This window comes from Thamnophis sirtalis, unplaced genomic scaffold (assembly GCF_051295495.1).
Source record: "Thamnophis sirtalis isolate CommonGarterSnake01/CBP01778 unplaced genomic scaffold, rThaSir2_p1.2 scaffold_10, whole genome shotgun sequence".
NCBI lineage: Eukaryota > Metazoa > Chordata > Lepidosauria > Squamata > Natricidae > Thamnophis > Thamnophis sirtalis.
In genome coordinates, this window is record NW_028261390.1 from 21,905,223 (window position 1) to 21,918,131 (window position 12,909).

A 12,909-nucleotide genomic window follows, 5' to 3' on the forward strand; every position below is an offset into this window, starting at 1 on the left:
TGCGTGCCAACTTTAAATGTTAAAATGAATTTTAAATGTTGGGCTTGAGATATATATGTTCAACCATATGCATATGTTCAACCATAAGCCAAAGTGCATAAAGTAATTATCAGGAGCAACATATATGAAATTAAGAAGGTCATAACTAAGCTCAGTTGCTCAGAAATGCCAAGCATCAAGCAAGTAGCTCTTTGAGCTCTTCACAGGAAAGCAGCAATACAAAGAGGGCTAAATATTCCTTTTTTTTACCAAAGCAGGACCTTAAAATTTTACACAATAATTTCCAATAGTAGGTGAGAAAAGAATACATTTACAGTAGTTTGTTGTGTTAAACAGACTTTAACCAAACAGATGATACAGTGACAGTGCTTTCAGTTTAAGGAAAAGAATATTTCTGGTGGCTGTAACTAAATGCAATCTAAACATGATTTTAATATTTTTTTTCTTAATACAGAACTTGAAAATATCATCACAGACTAACTTTCTGTCTCGAGCATGGTGGTATCCAATATTCAATTTCTTTGAGAAGAACATACAAGGTTCAGTTCCTTGCAGTTTCTCATGGCCAATAACATGGCCTCCTGGTTGTTTCAAGTCTTCCTGCAAAAAATATTCCCGTGTGCAGAAAATGGGAGAGGACAATGAAAAATCCACCTGAAGAAGATGAAGGCAAAAACATTCATATTATTTTTCCTTTTTACCAAAACACTTATGCTATAACCAAAGCTCTCAAGATGACTTAGATTGTTTATTGAAGAAGTGGAACAGACTCTGTGCAATTGATCTGAGAAAAGACTTTTGTAGCCATTAGAAAATAATAGCTATCCCTTGGTAATTTTTTTAATACTCATATTGTACAGTTTCATCCCACTCTTCAGTATTAGTAGACATTGGCATTTGATGACACTGCAGTGCCAATATAATACTTCCTGAGAAAAAGAACCAGGATGTTGACTTCTTAATGAGATTAAGAGGTGCCAAAGTACACATCACACCATCTGTTGTTAAATATCATTCACCCACAGAAACTCTGAAACAAAATATCAGCTTCAGATTTCTGCAGTTCGATGAGCAAAAAAAAAGTAAAATGCACAATACTGGTCTCTCAAGCTGAGAGTGACAGAAATTAGCAGGTAGAGGTGTTAAATCCAACTGGTGCATATATAAGGCCTGTTACATATAACTGGTAAAACCAGAACAGAATGTGATCTTTTATATTCTTTTATGGGAATGAATTATATTATGATCCCATAATGCCACTGTATCTACCAGTTCACTGTATGTACCAGTACATGCTATTCTCTGTTAACTTTTTTTTAATGTGGTAATTTTATATATGGAAATAAAACCTATTTTACCTGATGATACTGTAAGCTAGAAATAATGTCTACTAATGTCCTCAATGTCCTAAAAGAGAAGAGGTAAACTAATTTATTGTTAAAATAACATACATATGTCAAAAGGATTATTTATTTTCTACTGGTCAATTAGTTTGCATGACTTTGCGGCAGATGTACTGGGAACATTTTTTGAACATTAACATTAACAGTTAATGCTCAATAGATGAATTATATGGTGAGTCTGCAATCACAGCAAATATTGACCATCCTTCAGACAACAACTGAAAAGATAGTATATCACTTAGTAAAGATAGTGGTCTAATAAAAATTTTCAGCACTGAAACAGCACCTCAAAATTTTGAAGCGGTTGTAACCAGTCTATATCTATCTGTGGACAAGATCCTTTGAGGTTCTTCTTTCCAGAAAAGGAAAATAAATGAATTTGGTGCTTCCCTTCTGCCTTTTTTGCCTTTCCCCCAGATTTAACCTAGCTCATTAAGTTCCCTTTGAGAACAGCTTGAGAGTGATACAGAAGCCTTCAGGGAAAAGGGGAAAACAACAATTATAATTCTGCTAATGAAAGCCTCTCCTGGCTTAAAATGCCTTCTGCGCAAAATAGCAGTAGAATTGTCAATATTCTGTTGTGGTGGTTACTGAAATACATATGCACATGAACATTCAATACAATGCATTAAAAAATAATAAATTGAAATAAGCATTTCAGATCAAGAAGAACAGCAATTCATACTTCCTGGCTTTAGTGTCATCTAAATGGTGTCTTGAAAATAATTTTTCAATGTTTTTTTTTAAAATTGCATTCACTAAAACATTGAGATAGATATGATGCATTTACTGATGAATATCTTTTTTGCTTTCCTTTGGCATTTGAGTTGTTATGCTAAAGTTTTTCCACTGAATATTTTGTTTCACTATTACCTAACACTATTTATTATTAAATGGTCACATGGCCAATCTGATATCTTCTTGTTTTCAAGGTTTATTTGTTTGAACCAAGTCTCTGTTTATAATATAACACCTGAAGTATTTATTAAGCTCATGCACACAAAAATTTACATGGCCCACTACTTTTGTTCAGTTTGGCTTAAAAACCAAACTATGTTACTAGAATTACAACCCATAGCAATTAAATAGATTGTATTTGTCCATAGTATACTATGCTTTCATAATATGTCAGTAAAGGCAATATTCAGAAAACCACTATTCACATTTGCTTTAATTAATATAACTTTTAAATATTTTGAAGTTTATAACTACATAAGAGGAAATCAATTAGAAAAGTTGACATTTAAACATTTGTAAGGTCAAATTTAAAAAAAGATGGAGTTTGGTGAAAATTTTCTGAAAGCTGTTGTTTTTCTCTAAAATTTGTTAACTAGAAAAGGTGCTACCAGTTTCCTTCTGATTTTTTGTTTTCATAGATTAACATAGCTATTGTTATACAAGGTCATATAGAATTAATTTTCAGAAGATCACAAATTCTGATGTAGCAAACAATATAATCTAATCATAGATAAAGTGTGATATTCAAGTCAAATGCTTTATTATGGGTTAATTTTCTTCACTAGAACCAGGATATCTATATCACATGGAAAACTACATCTTTTAGTCAGAACATAGATGTTACTAACAAAATGAAAAATTCAAATTCAGAACTTAAAATACAGATAAATTTGTTTTTAGCTTTATCTTAATAGGACACAACAGCTGGAGTTTGGAAATATATACTGCAAAATCCCCGTTCCCTCCCGACTCCTGGGGTAAGGATATTGCAAAATCTCCATTCCTACCCCACTCTGGGGCCAGCCAGAGGCGGTATTTGCCAGTTCTCCAAACTACTCAAAATTTCCATTACTGGTTCTTCAAAACCTGCTGAATTTTATCCCTGATCTATAGTGAAGAAAGGTTGAGAATCACTGATACAGAAGTTTGAGGTGGAAACAGACTACTGAGTTTGAGAACATTGTTCATGGCCTAGGAGTCCCATGTGTGGACACTAATAATTTCCTTGTAGACATCTTCTCCTTTAATGAGAGTCATTTTTATGACTATCAGTGTTCCCGCATCACAGCCATTGTACTGTCAACATTTGAAACTTTCTTATTGGCAAAACAGATTGGAATTCCCCAATCATGCACTTTTCTCTAAATTTTATAAATAAATAAATTTGTCTTATTATATGGCAGTTAAAGAATGGTCCAGAGAAAGCCCCTTCGAATGAAAAAGATACATTTGAAATTGTTGTTGAAAAAAAATCTAGAGAACCTAAGGCATATGTTCTCCTTGGTTTTATGGGCAATGATTTTGAAGGAAAAAAATGTCATACAGCAGCTTTCATCATCATCTTTAAACAATTTTTCTTGTTAAGCACCATTAAAGTATTTTAAAAACAAATCAGTACACATCACTAACAAAGAAACCCTATCTTCATTAATTTTTGGTGAATTTAAAACAATCCTATCATTTTAAAGATAACATAGGGGGAAATCTGGTCTTCAAGATTAATATAGTACTGTGTTTCATAAAATGCACAGAGAAAAACAAATCCCCCTGAAGTTACCTTTAAAAACTAATAGAAATATAAATATGAGAAATGTTGAGTTCTTACTTTCTATTCTTTTTCTTGAGCACATAAAGTTGTTATGTTCAGAAATAGCCCCTATGAAGGAAATCTCTGGGATGGGATAAACAATCTGTGGCTATTCAGTTGTTTCAGATAACTATAATAAATAATAATATATTAATGATAAACTTTATTAACTCTGCAGGTTTGTACCATCTTGCCAATTAGTACTCTAAAAAAACAAATACTCTGCCTGAAGGAAAGGATTTAAACATTATCCTTTGGACAATGATTAACCATGAGAAAAAATAATTTTAAGAAGCATATATGTATGTGTATGTATGTATGTACGTACATACATACATACATACATACATACATACATCTTATCCTTAGTTATCCTACAAAAGAAAACCTAGTTGATGCCCCAGCCAAAAGATTACAGCTTGTGAAGGCCTGATTTCTAACCCTAACCCTAATGGGAAAATTTTGAAAATGACTAATAGCTGAAATACAATAGAAGGATAAGACAGTTTAATGAGCAACTTAGTACAAGAAATTGAAATATAAAATATAATGGTTAATATTTTAGTCTGGACTATACTAAAACATTTAGATTTAAAACCAAAGGCAGATCTTAAATCCACTTGAAATGGGATTTGAAAATATTAAACAGTGGATTTAGATGGGTAACAATGTAGAAAGATTGTGATATATATGCGAAGATTTTAAAAAAGGAATTTGGCACATTTAAAATTTTTATTTTGATGCAGTTCATCTTTTTAGTAGTTTCTACCTCTTTTTAGAGATTATTCTTTAAACAAATGTGTCCACTTGGCAGGTAGCCATATAACTGCAGTTTCGGTTGAATATATTTTGTTAGGTATGTTTTTTTTTTAATAATCAGTGGTACTAGTGAAGAGCTGCTGACAGCATTTTTTAAATAGTACTATTTTAGGTGCTTATCCATTCAGGTGCTTTCAGGTGATTATAGCAACCTAATTCAGGAAGAATAATATGCAACCCAGCTCAGTATATTAAGCAAGGTTAAGCCTGATTTGAATGGCCTTAAGTGAGCTTGTTTTTGTAGACATACACAAATGCTATTAAAAGATTTTAATAGAAGCCATAGCTGTTTCTACCACTATATGTACATATATATTTATGTTTGCTGCTTTTGTTCCTATCCTTGGTAACCTGAAACAGGTAGCTAGCAGTAAATATCTTTAATATGTTGAATACTAAACCCTGGTGTATATACTATATCATCTCTATGGAAGGCATTTATTTCCCTACTGTTCAGTATCTTTCAGCTTTAATATATTTTCTGTTGTAGACCTTAAAGACTAAAATAAAAAATGTGATTTTTGCATTTTAAAGAATTTTATTTATTAGGAGTAATAGTTGTATTTTTGCCATTGCTACTCATCATTTTATGTCTTTGGGGAGTTTCTCAGGAGGAGAAATATATAGCCTATATACAAATAAGATTTGCACATCTGCTCTAGATTTGCAATTGTGGCTTAACATACTATGGGATATATAGCCACAATTTAGCATATTAGAAGAACCATCCATCCTGTTAAGTAATAGAATGGTTTATTTTGGCCGCAGAGCACATTATGTGCTCATAATTGTATTTGTTAGCATGCTTACCTATGAGCCTAGGCTATATAAACACACTAACCATGAGAAAACAGCAGGGATTATGATCTGCAAATTCACTATCCATGGTCTGCTTAAACAATTATTTTAAATGGGTGGAATCCAAACTCAAATATGGCTCACAAACAACTATATGATTTGTATGAGCAAACATCTATTCTGCACTATCAGCTTCATTGGTTGAATGCTAGTTAATTTTGCTATGCTGTCCTCTGAAAACAGTGATATAGATTGTAGCCTGAGGAGCTTACATTAAAGGAGATTCTCAGGAAATTATTTGCTACTCTTTTTTTGTTTTGCTCTCAACAGCCTTGAGAATGCATAGGATGGAGGAATAATAATAATAATAATAATAATAATAATAATAATAATAATAATAATAATAATACTAATAATAATAATACCACCACCATGTTTCCCTGAAAATAAGACAGGATCTTATTTTTTTACCTACAAAATATGGGTTGGGCCTTATTCTAAGGAGAGGGTTTATTGTTTTGGGATTGCCGGGCGGCTGCTCTCTTCCGAGCAAGCTCCAAAGAGCTGGGCACAGCCTCAGGGGCAAACGGCTGTGTTGCACTGTCGCAGCAGTGCAGCATAGCAGCCATGAAGCAACCACGCTCACAAGCAGTCACCTGGCAAACCCCCTTTCCAGCCGGCCATAAGCGCCATTCAGTGAATGGTGCTCTGCATGGCTTGAGAGCAGGGTTACACACTCACTTTTTCGGCAGCTTCCGCTGGAAGACTCGGTTTGGAAGCCACCAAAAAAGCCATGCTGGGATAGCGGCAGCGGCGGAGGTGCCCTAGCTCTGCAGGGAGACCTGGGCCAGGCTATCGTGAGGCTGGGAGGCACATGAGCGAGTGTGCAACACCCCTCTCCAGCCATGCAGAGCACCATTCACTGGCATTCCAAAGGTGTCAAGCTGCAGGAGCCAGGCGGCGAACAGGCGCTCATGCAGCTTGGCGATACTCCTAGGTCAGTGAGTGGCACTATGCCTGGCTGGAAAGGGGGTTTGCCGGGTGGCTGCTCGTGAGCATGTTCGCTTCATGGCTGTTGTGCTGCGCTGCTGTGACAGTGCAACACAACCATTCATCCCTGAGGCTGTACCCGACTCTTTGGGAGCCTGCTCGGAAGAGAGCAGCTGCCCGGCAACCCCCCCCCCTTCAGCTGGGCACAGTGCTGCTTACCTAGCTAGCAGTATCCCGAAGGCGCCAAGCAACGCGTTCACCGTTGCCACCCCCGGATCCTATGGCTTGGCACCTTCGGGATACCGCTAGGTTGGTGAGTGGCGCTCTGCCTAACCAGAGGTGGGGGAGGTTGTCCAGGGGGCTTCTTTGCGGGGGAGGGCTTATATTTTTGCCCACCAGAAAAATGTGGCATGGCCTTATTATCAGAACATGTCAAATTTTCAGGGAAACAGAGTAGTAATATGTTCCCCAACTCCCAGTGAAACATTGGTAAATAATTGAATAACCCTATTAAGAACCAAGGCTCCCCAATCTTTAGAAACTGTATAATCTGGACATAATATTGGACAGCCAGTGCTTAAATCCCTCTCTGCATTTGCTTTGGTCTTTTGAAAAAAAAAGGGAAATATTTAGTATTACATATGCTTGGAAATTTCCCAGAACCTCAGTTGAAGGAGATGCCTGTACAAAAAAAATAAGAAAATGGGTTTCTGTAACTCTAGTAAATTATCTACTAAATTCAATCCCCAAAAATTTTAGCCATGAGCAAGAGTGACCATTACTTGAGATGCTGGGAAGGTACCATACTTTCACTGGAAATGATTACAGACACACACACTCAAACACACACACACACAGACACACACACACAGACACACACACACAGACACACACACAGAGAGAGAGACAATTAGATGAAGCTTTGTGTAACTTCTGCCTTGATATCTTAATAGGTGATATTTTTAAAAATCATTTGATGACTAGCAGATGATATATACAATTTTAACTGTACTTGGAAGGTGCTATAACTCTTTATTTTTAGATCAATAGAGATTTTAAAAAATGCTGATTTTTTAAAAATCACGGATCCTAGCTATATAAAGGACTTTGGACACATTTTGGTATATACTGCAAGGAACCATCTGAGGTATTTGATTGTTTTACCAAATAAAAATACAAAATTTCATATTCATGTTTATAAAAATTAGGTGCTAATCCTCGTGATTATAATTCTGTATTTTTCTCTGCACCTTTTTGCTTACATTGAATCAGTGTTCTATCAGTGCCCAGTTGCTTCAAAACAGGTTAGTAAGAACATGTAATTTGAGCACTATAGAATTTGAAATACAGTGGCAGGATTTGCTATAAACTGAGATTAGGTCGATGTTGAACAAAATTTGAAGAACCATAAATGTCTTAACTTGTTTAAAGTATCCTAAAGAAAGGACACAGATCTTTCTTGAGAACAACTGGTACCATCTTTCTAAGAGGATTTGAGAGGGTTGATGGAAGCAGTCCCGGCATATTACTGTAGTATTTATGTTACGTCAATATGTCTATATTGCATAAGAAAAATATTTGAAAATGAATACTTTACATTCTTAAGACTGTTTTTAAATTTTTTGAATGAAAAGTACTAAAAATCTGTAACTATAATGCACAATCAGACTTAAGTACTGAAATTATTACTTACACAAACATTACTTACTTTATAAAATGGGCCATAATAGTGTTTAAAACTATTGATTGAGTAAATATTGTAGTAGCTTTATTTACTATTTATTTACTATGTGAAGTCCAGAACAGACATGGAATAAAACAATTGATAACTATTACAATCAATTTTAGTATCATCAATATTATAAAAAAAGGGAGCCTTCAAATGAAAAGACACATAATTTTGCATAGGGACTTAACTATTGAAGCTAATCAGACTTTGCCAGAATTTGACAGCTGAGTACTATATAACTTTTTAGTTATTATCTATGTATCAAAACATTCTATATTTAATCTAAGAATTCTTGTCTACATATATAACTTATTTAACTTAACATATTCAAGTATTCTAAATCAAGAAATCTTGGCTTGTAACATTTAAAAAAAGAGATCAGTACTAGCATAAAGTTTTCACAATCTTTTAGGAAATCTCATTTTTAAACTGGTCTAAATTTGTAATTTAATGTAATTGCTACCATATTTTAATCTATTTTAAAATTATTTTTAAATGTTAATATTAATATTAATTAAATGTTAATTATTTTAAATGTTATTCTGTATGTATGTGTTTCTTTAATAAAGTATAATATTTTTAAAAAACTGCTTTTAGAGTATCTAATATGCAATTATATTGGAAATATTATCCATATTATTTGGTCAATGCAACTTAAAAATGGATATTTTGCAGAATTTTAACAACAGGTTAGTGAAGGAAACAAAATGAAGATAGTTTAAGTGATTTTTATGTATAATAAAGTGATGTACAGAATGGGACAAAATAAAAATTGATATATGACAATCAATTATCATGGTGCTCAAAACAAAAAAAGGACATGACCTATAAATAATCTTAATGTCCTATAGATTCAAAGTAACAGGACATAATTTATTTCTATGGGTTGCTTTTATAACAGAGAAAGGACCAAAGGCTATTGGTCATGTCCATGTATTTAACTGACTATAAGAATGCACTGCATACCAGTTGCTATAAATTAGAACATATGTGGCAAGATTGTATTATACTTAGCATGCCTATACTGTGGACAATAGGAACCTAATGCTGGCCTCAAGGGGCTGTCCCTAGGCCTCCACTGCTATCATATAATTTTGTGCAATGGCCTAGGCATCTTCCCTATCCTGCTCACCAGCAAAATGGCAATAACTCTTGTCTTACCTCCAAAACTGGCAACATACCAGCCAGCTTTATTACTAAATTAGTAGTTTATTTTGGAAAGCTGTCAGTATCCTTTTGTTGCAGGCATAGCACACACACTAACACTTGTGGCCATCATGTTACCAATAGATGTCCCATCCCAAATACATGCCCCATCCCAATACATACCCCATCCTCTTATCAGGTCCATGTATACTTGCATACTTACTTATATGTTTCTCAGTATCTTTTCTCCAAGATACTCTTCTATTCCCAATTACTCCCTAAAAGAAGATTCTGCTGCCATGTAAATCAAATTCAGACAAAATGCACAACCTGTCCCCATACTGTATTCGTTAGGATTGTGTGTATTTCACAGTAATACACATAAGTGTGTTATCAGAATAGATGGCACCTAGGCCGTTTCTGGGACCTTGAAACAAATTCTCCGACCAAAGTGCAAATTTTACTCCAGTTCATAACTTATTTAACATAATAAGAAAATGTTTTTTTTTTAAAAAAATAATAATGATAAAAATAGTAGACCTTTGCAAAGGTTACAGAAGGGTTGTGACTTCAAGAAACTTCCTGTTTCCTGTATCTGTTTTTCAGACTCACATGGTTTTTAATATCCGGATTTTGTCATTTACAGAAGGTTTTACAATCACTAAATGATATAAGAGCAAATGAAATCTATTTCAGTGAGCTGAAATAGATTGCAATGCCAAGTGTACTTACAAAACAAAATGCCTGTGGAAAAATACATATGGTGTACTATATTTTAAAATAAATTAACTGTATTCTTCATTTCCTCATAGATTAAGTAACCTTTGACCTGATGGACCTACCCTCCTCCACATCCTTAAAATTAAACCTGCAAATGCCACTATTTTATTTCATTTCATTTCAGTTTAGAAATGTATAATGCTTATGCTAATAATAGTTCCCTTCAGGGTAGCCAAACTCCATGCATCTTCTACAGTCAACAAACAAGCACTGGGATAAATATGTCTTATTTTATTCTAATAAGATTGTAATAGAAATAAACTGAAAGCCAGTGTATTTCAGAGCACAACATAAAAAAAAACTGCTTCCAGATACAGACCCTGAATCATTAATAATTTACATGGGTTGTCTTTGCACAACATATTAGGCTGGGGGATGGGGGGGGAGCTGCAACCTGCACTCTCAGGGCTGTATATTCTGTGGCACCCAAAATTCCATCTAAATGGGGTAGCAGGAATTTCAACTAGCTGAAAGATTTGGCTTTGCTTCAATGGGGACTTATTTGATGTTTTAAGCCTTGCAAAAGCTTAGACAGTAATATTATTGTTCAAACTCAGGGCCAGTACATGTTCCAGTCACGTACTCCTAGAATGCAGCCCTTCACATACTTTGCAAAACTTTCTGTAGCCTTCAGGTTGTATGCTTCTGCCGCTGGGCTAAAACACAAGCACACAATATTTAATTCACTCTCTGATCATAAAGAGACTGTAATAGGTGGGAGACACAAGAGCTTCAGCCTAGGCAACGGTTTAATAAATCATATTTGAGTCTGAAGGAGAAGGGAGAAGCACCTCAGAATCCCAGGATTTGGGGAGAATAAAAGTGAGGGGTGGGAGAAGTACTTTGAGACACGCATGGTTTCGTTACGGAAACCTTACAATATAGGGTTAGTATTCTTGATTGTCCTTCTTGTCTGGATTACCTCACAAGTCCTAACACACACATTTAGCTTGGGCTGTTGGGCAAAACCAATTTGTTGATGGTGCAGTCTGTGGTTGATTTCTAAAAACAATGTTAATTAGCAATCATTTTAGTTAATAATGGATAAACCCACTGCACACATTTCTTTTGCAAGACATTTGCTTGGATTCCATAAAATCATTCTGTCTGCTTATGGATAACAATCATCATTGCACCTAATGGTGATTAGTAAGGTGACCAGTCCCACTTTTGAACAATTTGTCCCACGTCCCACAGTGTTTTAAAAAAGTCCTGATTTTAAAAAAAATAATAATCAAACAACCCCCCCCCCCTCCAATGATGTCCCTCTTTACCAATGTTAAGATCTGGTCACCTTAGATTATGCTGTAGACATATCCTTCCAAAAATCTGCTACTAAAAACTTTACTAGCCTAGGATGACTAATAGACAGCTGCGGAATTTAAGAAAGAGATTTATTATTCCTTTATTAGCCACACGAAAGCCTTTAACTGGTAAAAAGGTTCCCCTTGCACATATGTGCTAATTGTTTCTGATTCTAGGTGGCAGTGCTCATCTCCGTTTCAAAGGCGAAGAACCAGCGCTGTCCGAAGACGTCTCTGTGATCATGTGGCCGGCATGACTAAATGCCAAAGGCACATGGAACACTGTTACCTTTCCACCAAAGTTGGTTCCTATTTTTTCTATTTGCATTTTTACATGCTTTCGAAATGCTAGGTTGGCAGAAGCTGGGACAAGTAACGGGAGCTCACTCCATTACGCAGCGCTAGGGATTTGAATTGCCGAACTGCAGACCTTTCTGATCAACAAGCTCAGCGCCTTAGCCACTGAGCCACCACGTCCCTTTTTAACTGGGTAGATAAAGCCAAAATGTGGAATGTGTTAAAGCTATTAGCAAAACGTGCGGCGCTTTAGCTAATAGCTGGGCCTGAACACTTAAAAAGATTCTTCTGTAATATTTAGTGAACAAGGATCTAATTAGGGTATGGCTATACTTGCATTTTTACCAAGAGTTTATGTACTCATAATAACTCTATTTCCGTGTTTGTCTACTACACTGAGCCAAAAACGGGCTGGTGCTATGGCAACTGCCTTGTTAACAGTGTTGGGCAAACACAGCATTGGAGCCTAGGGAAATGATTAATGACCAGGAAGTCAATATTTGTTTCGATGAAAAAGGCCATATCCCATTTGTACTGCATTTATATTTATGCTAATAAAAGAACAAAACACCGATTTGGCATTTCCCTTTCTCTTTTCCCACCTGACCAAAAGCGCTTTTAAAGAAGGATCAATTTTCCTGGTTTCTATTTCTGTGGTGAAGAGGAGGCAGGTCTGTGTGTGTGTGTGTTTGTGTGTGTCTACCCCCCAATTTCGCAGACCCGCTTGGTCTCCGCGGGCCGCTACGTGCCCATCAGTGCCAACTGCTACCGCTGCATTGCACGGCCTTTCTAAAAAGCACCGTTCCAGCGGTCCCGGTTTCCGTGCTGCAAAACACCCGCGCCGCATCCCGGGCGAGCCGTGCGGCGCTCCAGCTCCGGCAGATCAGAGCAGGGGGGACAGCCCCAACCCCGCTATGACTCACTACGTCACGGGCTCGGGGGAGTTTCCAGCGAGCTGTCATTGCTCCTTTCTTCCCCGCAGGCAGCCAATCAAAGGAGGAGCTGCTGCAACTGGCCGGCAGAAGCGAAGGCGCGTCCACAATAGCCCGGAGGATAAGAGGATTGTGTAGTAGCGGGCGCACCTTACTTAACAGGTTG

The 12,909-nt window shown here is 36.1% G+C and overlaps 1 protein-coding gene and 1 long non-coding RNA gene across 4 annotated transcripts in view; one reads left to right on the forward strand and one right to left on the reverse strand.

The window, feature by feature from the left end:
• Positions 1-2,317, forward strand: part of SGMS2 (sphingomyelin synthase 2) — a 37,008-nt gene extending 34,691 nt beyond the window's left edge. For both annotated transcript variants that reach the window (XM_087724188.1, XM_087724189.1), the window contains one exon: positions 455-2,317. In XM_087724188.1, coding sequence (XP_087580314.1) covers positions 455-658 — 204 coding nt within the window. In that variant the 3' untranslated portion in view covers positions 659-2,317. The remainder of the gene's footprint in view (positions 1-454) is intronic.
• LOC148043803 (uncharacterized) lies at positions 320-12,888 on the reverse strand. 2 transcript variants are annotated; one of them, XR_015697869.1, is made up of 4 exons: positions 12,561-12,888; positions 9,971-10,091; positions 3,967-4,078; positions 320-654 (listed from the first exon to the last, which is right to left on the reverse strand). It is a non-coding gene; the product is annotated as an uncharacterized LOC148043803 (long non-coding RNA). The 2 variants fall into 2 exon arrangements; XR_015697868.1 differs by lacking the exons at positions 3,967-4,078; positions 9,971-10,091 and having other exon boundaries at positions 12,561-12,821.
• Between the last annotated feature and the right edge of the window lie 21 nt (positions 12,889-12,909).